Genomic DNA, 13,502 nt, shown 5'->3' on the forward strand with positions numbered 1-13,502 from the left:
TCAACTTAAGAAATTAATATCACAAAATGTTTAACCATAAAAACTTAAGTTTCTATTAAGGAGTGTGATCAAATAACTGTAATTGTTCATCCGAATGCAAAAACAATAAAGTGCTTTTCTTGTGAAACAGCTTATTCGAAAATTCATGGATAACAACAATTATTTTAGCATTAGAAATAAAAATACAACTGTGACTAAAGAGTTTTCACATGGTTTTGGAAACACGCACGCACGCACGCACGCACACACACACACACACACACACAAATAAACAAAGAATAACGTCTCTCCTCTGTGGCTAGCCAACATCTTAATTAGGCTAATTGAGAGGCTAGAATAACCATTTTCCTGATTACAGATTTCAGGGAGTTAAAGAATTGAGCAGATGAACTGAAGTCAGCAATCTCTTCACATCCTTTAACCTACCCAGTACACACACTTTCTGTCTATCCCACTCATGCTGTTAGTGTGAAAGATGACTCCAAGCTCCACTACTTTCTGTCAAAGGTTTTTATATGATGTGACACAATAAGCTTCTTAACACACGGAGGAAATGGACTCCATTATGGGGGAAGTGAAGAAAGTCCTAAATTAAGCCTTGAACCCTGATTCAAAAAAGGACTAAAACAAATGCCATGTCTTGTATGACATGTTTCTGATTTAACAACATAAATAATGTGGTAAATAATGGCAGCGTTTTAGGTGAACTGACCCTTTTCGATTCCAGCTTCCAGATCTACTCCACATGCCAGTTGTGTGCTATAGGCCAGTTGGAATAAAAATGGGTTTCTTTACACACAAACTGGGTTACATGGAATTAGGCTGACAGTGTAACACACAGCCCTGACTGTATGACAAATCCAGCTGTCTTCTAACTCGGTGCTCTCTCACTACAGCTTCAGGGATCAGCGTGACTGATGAATTTGTCATCTTGGTGGATATTTCCTTTTGGATGACAATTCAGCCTAATGTGAGTTTTCCATTTCAGAAATAATGGAAGCAGGTAGGGGGTCAGGAAACTTGACTGTGCAGCAGTGAAGACTGATGTCTTGCTCTAGATTGAAAGTATTTCATTACGCTTTCATTACATCGTTTTTGTTGCACACATAGGCCTAGTTGCGTTTTATCTTCCTCCTATGCTGAAAAGACAGGCACATTTTTAAAAGAACTGAACACAGCAATCCTGTGTAAAGCAGGGGATCTCAACCTTTTTGCGCCAGACCACCCCACCCCATTCAGAATTTCTAGCCAGCGAAAATATTCTATAGCTTGGCATAAATAGAAAGATTTATATTTGCTGAAAAACAGACAGAGAACAGAAACGAGAAATATAAACAAATGTGAAGAAAATCTCTTGGTTTGTAGTTAACTTAAATAAATGCTTGCCTTTCATTTAAATAATTTAAGTCATCTTCAGGCTACCTAGTTGAAAAACACTGGTATAAAGCCAAGAAATAGAAACTCCTGATAGTCAAATATGAATATGAAGATATTCTATATGGTAGTCTTGTACACCGACCTTTTCCCACTTGATCTTTCGGTTTATGTTTCTTTCATAAATACGCACACACACACACACACACACACACACACACACACGGGACTGTGAGGGGGAGTCTGTGAATGACAGATTGCTCAACTGCTCATATGCTGCGTGAGTCATTCCCCCACATATATAGACATTTATGTGCATTTATCACTAAACCGTGAAACTTATGGAATTAAGATCATCAACATACATCCACGCACACATGTTTGTCTTCTTAAAGGATCAGTAGACCTCACGATCCGATTCTGTACAAATAAACATCAATACAGACGTCTGGAGTTATCTGGCTGCAAAAGCATCACGCACAACCATCCCATCAAATTAATTATATCGTTTTCTCACTTCAATTTAAAATCTGCATTTTATGGGCTCTAACGTGCTTGTGGAGGAAAATGTACAAGTGAGTGTTAGATGTCAGTGTACAGGGTACAGTGCACAACTGTCCGTGTACTGACTGTTGTATGAAACCACAGCGCCATCTGCTGGCTGAGATTATCCACTTACTCTACTACAAGATTTAGGCCTTGCCATCTATTTCTGTAGGGGTTACGTAACAACTGCCCAATGCCCACTTTAAATAATAAATACAGCACATCAGGATTGTAAGGTAATCAGCTTATGAAAGCATCCTGGCAAGCGAATTGTGAAATGTGAGAGGCACTCGCTACCCACTGAAAATAATACAGACCCATAAAATCCAGCTCGATGAATTGGAATATAGATAAAATGTATTAATGCATTACACGATTAGACGGGGTTCTGTGAATAAAGGAAATATAAGAAAATAGATTTGAAGATTCCCACATTTTTACTTTGCGGGCTAATGTTCTATGTGAAAAAACGTGAAATGTCTTTGGCTAAAGCAGTAGCTGTAAAGTGTTCAGGTAAATTTTGCCAACTGCTGACAGCAACAGTAGGCCTACACAATAATGTCCAGTAAGACAGTGATCAAACAGCAAACATAAACATCTAATTTGTCATTGTTGTATATTGCTAAGAGTGTGTAGTGTGCCATTTCATTTCGCGAGGGAGATCTCACTGAATAAACATTAATTGCGCCCCTAGACTCCGTAAACAACAAACACAAATGTGGACAGACAGCGGTCGTAATCTCTCTTAAGCGAATCAGAACGCTTCCTGTTAATCATCAGATCGGTACGTTGTGAACATTCGTTACTGTTGATTTTGCAAACGTCATAATACCTGTATAAGGTGAGTAAATATCGGTATTTACTCTTTGTGTTTATGTCTCTTAAGTGTGCCGTTGATGCTGCTCCTCTTCTGGCAAAATCCGTCCCCCAAGGTGCCCCTGTGATGAACGAGTTAGTTAATCTTTGGAGGGCGGGTGAGGGGCATGTCTAATTAATCGGCTGAATTACAGGACCCGCTAACATGGCCTCCAGCATCTATACCCCTATTAACCCCCAACATTCCTCATGCCTACTAATTTATTTAGTGCGGAATATTCTGCACCTCAGATATTCACCAAAATATAGGCCTACATGTTATAAGTAGATACTTTGACACTGATGCTTTTTTGTGAAACTGTGCAATAATTTTGTATTTGTGCAGTCCATGCATGCGTGCAGACAACAAGAGTGAATAAGCAAACCGTCTCCTTTGTGTTCTGAATCATTTTTACCAAATAAACACCGTGTTTGTTGAGTTTACGAAACTGTGAAGTAAAACCACATTTCTCGAACAACAAAATCGGTTGCGTCATTAATCTACTCATAGCTCATGCCAGCACCGCTTAGCATGAGCGTTATTTCTGCTCGCAAAAGTGAAAGGTTAATGTTGATCAAAACAGCGCGGGGAAGAAAACTGACCCTGTGAAAAGCTCAGAGTGGGCACATTTCTGACTCACGTACTCTGTGATGCGGGACAAATCTGTGTATGTGAGGAAGAATGTGTGCGACAAGCACTGCAACACACTGAATGATCATAATTGAGACACGTGCTACAGGGTGCACATGATCTAAAATCCCGAGATATGAGTGCAGTATTTCTCACATGACACAAATTTATTTACAGCCCCATATATTTGCAGATGCAGTTGCGGAACACGGCCTCGGGAAATATGAAATGTGCATAATGCATATGTATAATCTGCATGTAATAAAAGATATTCCAAGATGATTGAAAATGACAAAGCCTCACTGTAATCTGTATCCCTTTTAATACTGGTAGTATTTGCATTAAATTAGGGATGGTGCATACTTACATGTACTCGTACAGACATCACCCTCGGTTGCATACACAATCTTTGGATATCATGACATTACACATAAAAGAAATGAACAAGAAGAGGCCTTCATAAGTCTCACTTTAAAGGGGTGATGATTAATACTGCCTTAGTGTAACTAAAACTGCTATGTGAAACAAACAACAAACAAAACAACAGAAGATAAACACGACACAATGTCAAATCAATGAATACATCACTAACCACATGGCCCCCTTTACACAGGGATCAGATATCATTTAATGTCCATAGTGTGAGTCATCATAGGAAATATGTTATTGATAAAATGTCAATAAGCAATAAAGTCTTTGGTGTCATCAAAAATACTGACGTGTAGGCTCATGCACCAATGCTCTTCATATTCTGTCTTTATATTATAGGATTTCAGTACCTATTCAAATAATATATAAAATTCTCTATTTTGATCGTCTCCATTAAAGCCACAACATCCCTAATGAAAAGTCCATCACAGACACAAATTACATTACATGCCAGCCGTCTCTATGCGAGACTGAAGATGTCTAGATGGTGGTAGCAAAATCACAACATACGCTGGTGACCAGCTATGATGGTCTTTTCAGGAGGGATGGCACACAATAACACAATATAATTTATTTCTCAAGATATTATTGAAAGCCCATTTGGTAGCATTTTTTCCATCCTAAGCTTCACACATCAACTTTTATCGCGTATCTGCATAGCATCCATTACCCGATTCAGAAAAAACAAAGCAAACTTCAATAAAAATGGCTGTAAAACAGGCATAAACCTGGGCACCTGCAGACATTTAAGGACCCCAAAGCTGTATTCATTTACAGGCAGGGGTCTCTTAACAAGCATTAGCATCAGGACTGTGAGATGGAGCTCTGTGCTGTCCTGTGCTTCTACACCACCTCCACATAGTTAGCCGGGTACAAGCCCTCTTTTCCACCATCCAGCATGCCTCTGCACCAACCCTGATCATCCTCATCCTCAATCTTCAGAAACTCCTCACCTGTACCCATAAAAATACAGGCAAACAGTGTCAAAAACAATGTGAGGACAGGCACATTCAATGACACGAGACATCAAGACATCTTACCTGCTTTAAAGGACAATTCATCTGTTTCCTGTCCAACATAGTCATAAAGAGCTCTGACCCTCACTCCTCCAATCATAACACTGACCCAAGGAGGGAAAACATACATTAACATCAATAACATTACAGCTAACCTGAAGATTTTAACGAATTGAAATACGTAAATTCTCAGTCATACTGTTCAAATATCCCAGCATTCTTGTGTATGATCCAATATAAATTAATTTACAACTTAACGTTCAGTTATTGATTGAGAAAGCAATATTGTATAGATTCAGTATTAGGTTATAGATGTGAAAACAACCAAACAATTCACAGTATTAAGTTGTGGAAACGTCTCTGTTCACATACAACAACAGCCATGTCCTGTGTTATAAGAGCCCCACAGCATTCAAGTAGCAAACCCAAATGAAGAGCAATCGACTGACCTTCTCTCCATCACCGCTACCTTCTGCTCCACCTCCTTGTTTCCCCTTTTATGCTTCTTGTCTGGAGTCCACTCCTAAAATAGAGATAACAACAGACAGAGTCAGTGAAGGAGTAAAAGTGTTTTGGCACTACAGAACAAAGTCTATTTGTGGATGCGCCTTTGTGAGGTCCATAAATATACTAGATGACACAACTTTAACACCCTCATTCACAGCATACTGATATGAATAAATTAGCCTCAAAACAATACCCACACATTAATCAAATATACAAGAATTGCCACTCTAAAACTGAACAAAGTTTATTAGTGGTGAGTGCCAAGGAGGCTGGGAACATTGTTTAGTCATTTAGTCCAGGGGGAAACGGAAAATTTTGACAACTCTTCGGCCTGCCATTTGGCATGTAACTCATCCAGACCCATCATACAGATGGTACGAAATCACAGATTGTTAGTGATAAATGAAGACATAACACATGATAAAATGGTTAAAAATCTCCAGCTATAAGATACCACAATGTAAATATTTGAAGGTGGGCTCTCAAGACTGGTCCAGTAAGCAAGTAGTAACATCTGAGAACATGTTAGCAGCCATCCTGAAAATGCTATTTTAGAAATAACCTGGCAACCCCTAACAAATGAAATACATAAATACCTGAAACTGAGGCCAGTCTGTGGGCATGCCTGGCCCATGTGTGTTCTTCCACCAGCGCAAATCTTCCTGCTCACTGATGGACATCAGAGTGTCATGGAGCTCGTTATAGACTGCTTTCACACTTTAAGACAGAGAGAAAACTCAAAACTATATTGCACATATGGTAAATAAATTGTAAGTCAACAGTATTTACACTGCAAAACAGAAATTATCATCATGTTATTTTGTACATATTTTGGTAATATCCTTAATATCCTTACATAATATGTAAAACATGCTTGCTCTTTATTTTATTTAATTATCAACTCAGATGTTTTTCCTAAATTGCTTTGGAGATATAAATATAGAAACAAATGTGACAATACATGTATGGAGAACTATTGTAGAATTATAAATAGGTCTAATAATCTGGATTTTGCGAAATGTGATGAGGAGTTAAAATCTTCAATAATATGATCTCGATTCAGGACTTGACAATTTTCTCAGGAGAAATACTGTAACGGAGATGCAGGAGACTTTAAGGGATAGTTCACCCAAAAATGAAAATTCTGTCATGAATTACTCTCTAGTTGTTCCAAACCTGTATAATTGTATTTGTTTGGTTGAACACAAAGAAATATATATTTGGACAAATGCCCCAGGGCCCCAGAAATGTTTGCTGCCCTATATTCTTCAAGATATCAGAAAAAACATATTTATAACGTTTTCCATTAAACTCTTGATGTCTAAGAGAAATAATAGAGATATTAAAAAGACCTCACCTGTTAGATGAAAAACTTAGATATTAAGGGGTGTTTTTATAGAAAGTAAATATAAAACATGTAGATAAAATGCACTTGCATTCACATCTCACACACCTCTCATTATTAGTGACATCCAAGTGTCTGTGGATTGACAGAAAAGCCTGTTTAAGAAAGCTTATCCTCTTCCGCTCCTCCTCCTGCGATTGGTCAAAGATAGACTCCATTTCCTCCATGTAGCGTGGAGCGTAACGTGTCACTTCCTCCAAAACCTTCTCGTAGCGGGCTCGCACCTGCAAAGAGGAACGTGCAATCGATCGGTGCAGTCACTGCATTGAACTGCCTTTTCTCTAGAGTGTGGTGATAAATCCCTGCTTGTTAAGTGTGACATATATTGTGGCTGGCAGTACATTTCACTGCACCATTAGGGCCAGATCTGACATAACCCATCTTCCCAATTCACTCACTTTCTCGGTTTCCTGGTGGGCCAGTTCCGTCTCTTCCTGGATCTTCCTTTGTTTCTCGATCGCAATGTCAGGGTTGCCTTGGGCGTGGGCCTCCCGCTCGCGTGCCATGTGTTCCTTGCGGCCGGCTTTGTGAAAAGCTGCCCTGGCCTTCTCTAGCTGTTACAAGACATGCACGTTTATGGAGGTAAGGTTTCTTTGAACTTTCTAAAAGGAATTATAACCCTATGATTCTAGTATTTTTTACTTACTATACAAATAGCACATTAACAACAAACAATATGGTGGAATTAAAACTAGGTGCTATGTGACGGATAATAATTAAATATAATAAAACATGTAAATATTGATATTGACCTTTAAATATAGAAAATTTTAATTAATACATTTAATTTTAAACAGATGCCCATGATATGAATGAAAAATGTGTGTATGCATTACTACCAACCTTCTTCAGTCGCTTGGCCCAGGGCTTCTGTGCACGTGAGAAACCCGTTTCAAAATCCTGGGACTCTTTGAAACCTCCAAAAATCTTCTTATGGAAAGTCTCCTTCTGCCATGTCCGGATGCGATCTCCATCCTCCGACACCAAAGACCGACAGATGGAGGAGTGCAGTGAGGAGAGACGATCAGCAGAAGACAGAAAACACTGCCATGCTCGTATAAGAGAGCCATAAAGAGGACCTGGAAGAAGACGCAACATAGCAAAGCCCTTACAACAGCGTTCAATCATAGTGTTTTTGTGACATCGTAGCGTTCATTTTTTCATAACACAGAGAGTAGTATTCTGTTGCACAAACTATGTTTTAAAATATAACACACAGTATATACATATATACACAATATATACTTGAAAAATATAAATTAAGAGTTTTTTTGCAAAAACAGATTACTTAGTTATATATAATATCATGTTTTTTATGTTTTTCCAAGTAATCCCAATCAAACTGCAGTTTGGTTGTTTTGATTAAATAATAATATAAAAATACAGCTAACTAACGAAGTTAAACATTTTTAAAAACGTTTTTTGCAAATACACTCTTTACATATATGCAATTCTGCAGTACTCACTGGCATCCACTAGGGGTTTCCACTTGGTACTCCATTCACTCAGTTGCTGAGCATACTGCCGCTCAACCCTGGCCCTTTCTTGAAAACATGCCACTATATCATTACATGCCTGGAAGGCGTCTTCGGTCCGCTTCACTGTCCGATGGTAGTTCCCTGGCTGATAGACAAACAGAGAGAACATGGAAGGATTGTAATACAAAGAGAAAAGACAAACATGAGAGAAAATAAATGACATCTATCCTAACGGGAGCTGTCCAAAATGAGGCATTTACTGCAAGACACGGAAATATTTTTACTTCTACTTTTGGGTGATTGACCCAATTTCTCTTCCAGTAGGTTACTGGGTTTGTTTGCTATGGAGTAGATGAACCATTAGAGTAGTGTGAGCTTTTTTTCTTATACAAACGCTTGAAGACAGCATGTGGTGTGGAAAAACAGAGCTCAATTCAAACATTATCCCCCAAAACATCTGTGACTAGATGAGCAGCAGCGAGTCGAGAGAATTCAGGCCACGGTAAGTGGAGCATCACATGGGCAGAGCTGTGAAAGGGTTTGATTAACTGAAATAAAAGGATAAATGAGGGAGGAGAGTAAACATAATGACATTTCCAGAGTGGTCATCTTGTTTGCTGATGTGGAGCTTGTTTCTTTATATGCCGGTAACCGTAAACCGTAAACCGAAAACTCCTACAGTTTTATCAGTTCATCCTGTTATTTTGCATCTTCCATCTGTGCTGTTTCTTCTCAATTTCTTTCTTTCAGATTTGCTCTTTTCTTCAGCTGCGGTTTGTGCCACGTTCTTTCCTCGGTCTGAGAAAAAGTAAAAACAGCTGAGGAATCTCATCTCAGGCCAAGAGCAATGCAGAGCAACACCTGCCAACCAATCAGAGCATTACAAAAATCTAACAAATAACAAAACCCCTGTCAAAGAGAATATGACACCCTGGTACATTCAGCAAGCCTCAAATCAGATGAACAGTTTTATAGAACAGACAAGCCCATTTAAAATCGACCCCATTCAGTCTGTGACAGTTCTGGATTAAACACATCAGATTTCCTTACTGCATGCAGCAATATTCTGCAGATACTGGGGTTAAGCAATCACAGTGTCTCACAGGAACACAAAAAAATGTTTCTGGTCAGCAGCCAGGCAATTTCAAGGTACGACGTACAACTGAAACCTCCGCAGGCCGTCCAAAACAAAATAATTCTGGTTGCTAACCGAACATCATTGCCTGGAGAGTACAAGGCTTCTACCAAAACTGTACCACTGGCCTGGCTCCAGAAGAGACGGCAACTCAGCAAAACAGGCTAAGAGAGGCTAGAAGTGAGCTGATGAGAATCTTAAACAGCTGCACGCAGCTCTCAACGCAGCACTGAGAGCTCTAGATGTCACTGATAAGTAACAATCAATCACTGCAGAAGACTCTGCATTAATGCTAAGCAGAAGAAAGGTCCCCTTGAATACATATGCAAGACACAATCAGATGCATGAAAAATGCTGTTTATGTGAATACTACTAATAAAAACTGCAAAACAGAAAAAAAACTGTTTTTAAAGTTCAACATGCATTTGTGATATTATTGAAATATTTACTTCCTCAGGGATAGTACATCTCAGGGGGAACTTCAAGTAAATTATTTAGGTCAAAGGGGTTCAGCTGACAAAAGTTTGAAAACCCCTGAAACAAACAGATATGGATATTAAATGGATAGTTCACTCACAAATAAACATTCTGTCATCATTTTCTCACCCTCTTGTGGTTTTAAACCTGTTTGACTTTCTTCCGCAGAACACAAAAGAAGATTTTTTGAAGAATGTTGGGAACCGAAAAACTGCGCTACCCGCTCAGTTGCCTTGGTTTTGAAGTGAATGGGTACCGCCATTGTGCGGTTACCAACATTCTTCTTTTATGGTCTGCGGAAGAAAGAAAGCTATACAGGTTTGAAATCACAAAAGAGGGTGAGTAAATGGTTACGTTATTGGGTGAACTATCACTTTAAAATAAATTCATTTTATTGTATAAACATAACATATAAATAGTAGAATTACAGTATTTTTTTCAAACAGGTTTTTACAATGTTGAAATGAATAGCAAAGCTATGAAAATGGGATATAAATGGCAAATTACCGCAATATTCCAACAAATTATTGGAGAACAGAAAAGCGAACCAATAAAGGAGCTGAGAGACAAAAGCTGAGCTAATTAAAATGGGTGGAGGAACAAAGGACAAGATTTATAGACTGAGATTAAAGGTTTAACTGCATAACACATAGCAGCATAGTCTCAACAACTACAAAAAAGAAAAAAAAATTGTTTTACATCTAAAGAAAATCTTCTCATGTTATTGCTTAACTATAAAATGTATATTTGTATAAAGACAAATTACTTCAGCCACATTACACATAATCGGTCAGATGATACAAAACCCAAAACAAAAGGTTCATAACCCTATCTGACTCACTGCTGTCTGACTCACTTACCATCCAGAAACTCTGATTGTTGGCATCCTCTGGGCCCGTCTCTGCCGGTACCGTTGACATGATGGTGTCTAAAACAGAGAACGAGATACTAAATAACAAAATATCAATCTTAGTTTTTATTTAGCTAAAGTCCTCTTCATTTGACCATACATTCTGTGGCTGGAGGCTGGAGACACCGATGGAATTTTTTCCGAATGTGGGGTAAATATGAATGCAAAAGTCAGATATGTGTGACAGCTGAATCTCATACTGTGCAGTCTAATAACAAGCTGGGAGAGTTTGGTGTTTTACGAGCTTTCTTCTATTGAAACGACATTTTACGAACTGCGGCAGAAAGCGCAGCTACCAAGTTTAATTGCCTCCTAGTCTTATTCCCTATGAAAATACAGACAGTTACTTAAGTCTGTTTACAGTAGATCAAAGAGCTTTCTAGATTTCTATAATAAAAATCTGAAATTGCTCAAAACATTTTAATCTAAATGTTGTACATGAGAGCTAAAGGGATGGGTTTTATTAGCCAGAAGGACAGTCATTTTCTGCTGGTGTCTGCTTGATCCACAAACCCTGGCTTTGAAACTTGAGCCATCCCAAAATAAACAGGGGTGAAGTTCACCAATAGCAACACATACTCAAACACACACGCACCTCTTGAAGGAACACATGTTCATGAGCTCATTGACACATGTGCTTGCAAACACCAACACATGTGGATGGCAAACATGCCAACACAAGCTGTCACACACATGCTGTAAACCTCGCCATTGACAACCATACATGCGCCTGTTGTCATTTGTGTCTGTAAATGCAATAAACCACATTTTATCACAACATGTCAAAAGAAGGAGATGAAGGAAATGAGTGGTCATTGCTGTTTCCTGTCTTTCCCTCTCAGGGGTCTTATCCCCCTTTCCCACGGCAGGGGTCATGGGTAGCATAAATTACCCTATATTTGACCTTTGACCTCACTTCCTGTTCTTCTCCCTCCAGACAGCTTTGAGGTCTCAGAGAACTACCGAACTAACAATCTTCATCTCAATTTTCTGTGGGGCCAACATGTTTTAAACAGATTTTAGAAGTGTGTATGTTCTTCGTAAAGAATGTCTGCTGTACACATTTACTATTGACACTATTGAATGTGGATTCAAAGTATAGAATGATCCTGATGAACACATCTGCTGGAGTGAGAACACTGGTGGCCCTGTTTTATAAAATGGTGTGACAATGATTACTATATATAGTAATTTGAACTATGGAAGTCGTCAAGTACAAAAGGAAAATTTTTCAAGAACAGCATGACATAAAGAAGGGCATAATCTGATTTTAGAGAGAACAAAGTACTTTTGAATGGATCAAACTAGGCAAAAGTCATAATAAAGTGGAAATCTAACTTTTTTTTATTTCCTAAAAGATTTAAAAGGTTCACTGTAATTTGGTGAGGACGGAGTACTCTGAAAATACAATAATGATGTTTGTGTGAATCTGCATATCTCTTCACTTAAAGTGTACTTGCTCTTGTCTTCCCCTTTACAAAGCCCCACAAACCCCAATACCCCTCACCCACCCTGGCTCGCTCTCTCTCCTCCCCTTGTCCCGTTTTGAGTGTCACACATAACTCAACACACACCCACACACTTAAGAAATATATAGCGACTTATGAATACATAGGACAGTAGTAGTCTATGTATCCTGCAGACCTCATCAATGCAAATTTCTAATGTGGACATAATAAAACACAAAGAATATATGACGGAGAATGAAAAGGAAGATAACAGACTTACCTTAAACTTGTTTGCTTTGACTTTTAAAAAAGTTACAGGTTATCCCTTTCCTGCTTGCTTTTCCCCTTTAAAAATCACCATACGGATTATATTACGTGTATTCTCTGTATTTGAACCACAGTCACCGGCTTCCTGTCACTTTCTTTCTTTCTTTCTTTCTTTCTCTCTCTCTCTCTCTCTCTCTCTCTCTCTCTCTCTCTCTCTCTCTCTCTCTCTCTCTCTCTCTTTCTCTCTCCAGAACGCCTCTTTCCAAAGCAGCTGCAGTCAGCCAGACTTTTCGCTCTGTGGATCATACTTCATGACAACACTCCTCCCTCTCTATCTCTCTCTCTCTCGCTCTCGCTCTCTCTCTCTCAACTGAGCACACAATCATAGATTGTCATCCTACCTCGATTTGGACAAAGATTCAAATCAAGAAACTTTATTTGATCTAGAACAACTGTACTGTATGGGAAAAGACCTAGAGATCAGATTGTGCAGGGCAAAGAATTTACCCACACTGGCATAGCCCCCAAACTATCTCTGCATTTATGGCTCCATAGACAAAAATACAGCTGCTGTATGGACCACTCATGGCTGTGACGAATCAGCCGCCATATTGGGAAGGGCCAAAACATTTTGGTGAATGGAAGAGCTGCCCTGTTTATCTGTATAAATATACAATAACATTTACATTCTTAACCGATTTCAATGTTTTGTATAGTTTCCTATGGTTTTCGCTCTCTAATAATTGCCCTAAAGAATTGTGAAAAAGCTCGTCAGGCACAAATTGGATGAGAAATGTAAAAGTTATTGTTTTTATCTAGAAAAAAACAGCTCCCATGTAAAAGCAATATAAAAAGTATTTGTGCATATATAAAGAAACACGAATTTCTTTCACGCTGCACATGTACTATGTCTCGTTGAATTTCGAAAAGGCGATATCAACGGACTCCTAAAGGTCCTACTCGTGATATATACAGCCACACTGCCGCCCTGAGAGACCTGTTTCTTTTGGAGCCGTGGGACTGT

General features: G+C 38.8%; 1 protein-coding gene across 1 annotated transcript; it reads right to left on the reverse strand.

The window, feature by feature from the left end:
- Positions 1-3,544: 3,544 nt before the first annotated feature.
- LOC306893736 (protein kinase C and casein kinase substrate in neurons protein 3) lies at positions 3,545-13,076 on the reverse strand. The gene is made up of 10 exons (XM_079455732.1): positions 12,492-13,076; positions 10,714-10,781; positions 8,230-8,386; positions 7,607-7,842; positions 7,162-7,317; positions 6,812-6,987; positions 5,955-6,075; positions 5,301-5,374; positions 4,876-4,955; positions 3,545-4,788 (listed from the first exon to the last, which is right to left on the reverse strand). The coding sequence occupies exons 2-10, from the start codon at positions 10,771-10,773 to the stop codon at positions 4,679-4,681; spliced, it is 1,170 nt and encodes a 389-aa protein (XP_079311858.1). The 5' UTR covers positions 10,774-10,781; positions 12,492-13,076; the 3' UTR covers positions 3,545-4,678.
- Positions 13,077-13,502: the final 426 nt, after the last annotated feature.

Source organism: Barbatula barbatula, assembly GCF_947034865.1.
Source record: "Barbatula barbatula genome assembly, chromosome: 5".
In the NCBI taxonomy this organism is placed as follows: domain Eukaryota; kingdom Metazoa; phylum Chordata; class Actinopteri; order Cypriniformes; family Nemacheilidae; genus Barbatula; species Barbatula barbatula.

What these genes read in the sequence shown, in the direction of transcription:
- LOC306893736 (XM_079455732.1), bottom strand. Translation starts at nt 10,773, where the DNA reads ATGTCAACGGTACCGGCAGAGACGGGCCCAGAGGATGCCAACAATCAG. An exon ending in ACAATCAGAGTTTCTGGATG is followed by an intron (nt 8,387 to 10,713) that starts GTAAGTGAGTCA and finishes TTTGTCTATCAG; the next exon opens with CCAGGGAACTACCATCGGAC. An exon ending in CAGACTGGCCTCAGTTTCAG is followed by an intron (nt 5,375 to 5,954) that starts GTATTTATGTAT and finishes TCTCTATTTTAG; the next exon opens with GAGTGGACTCCAGACAAGAA.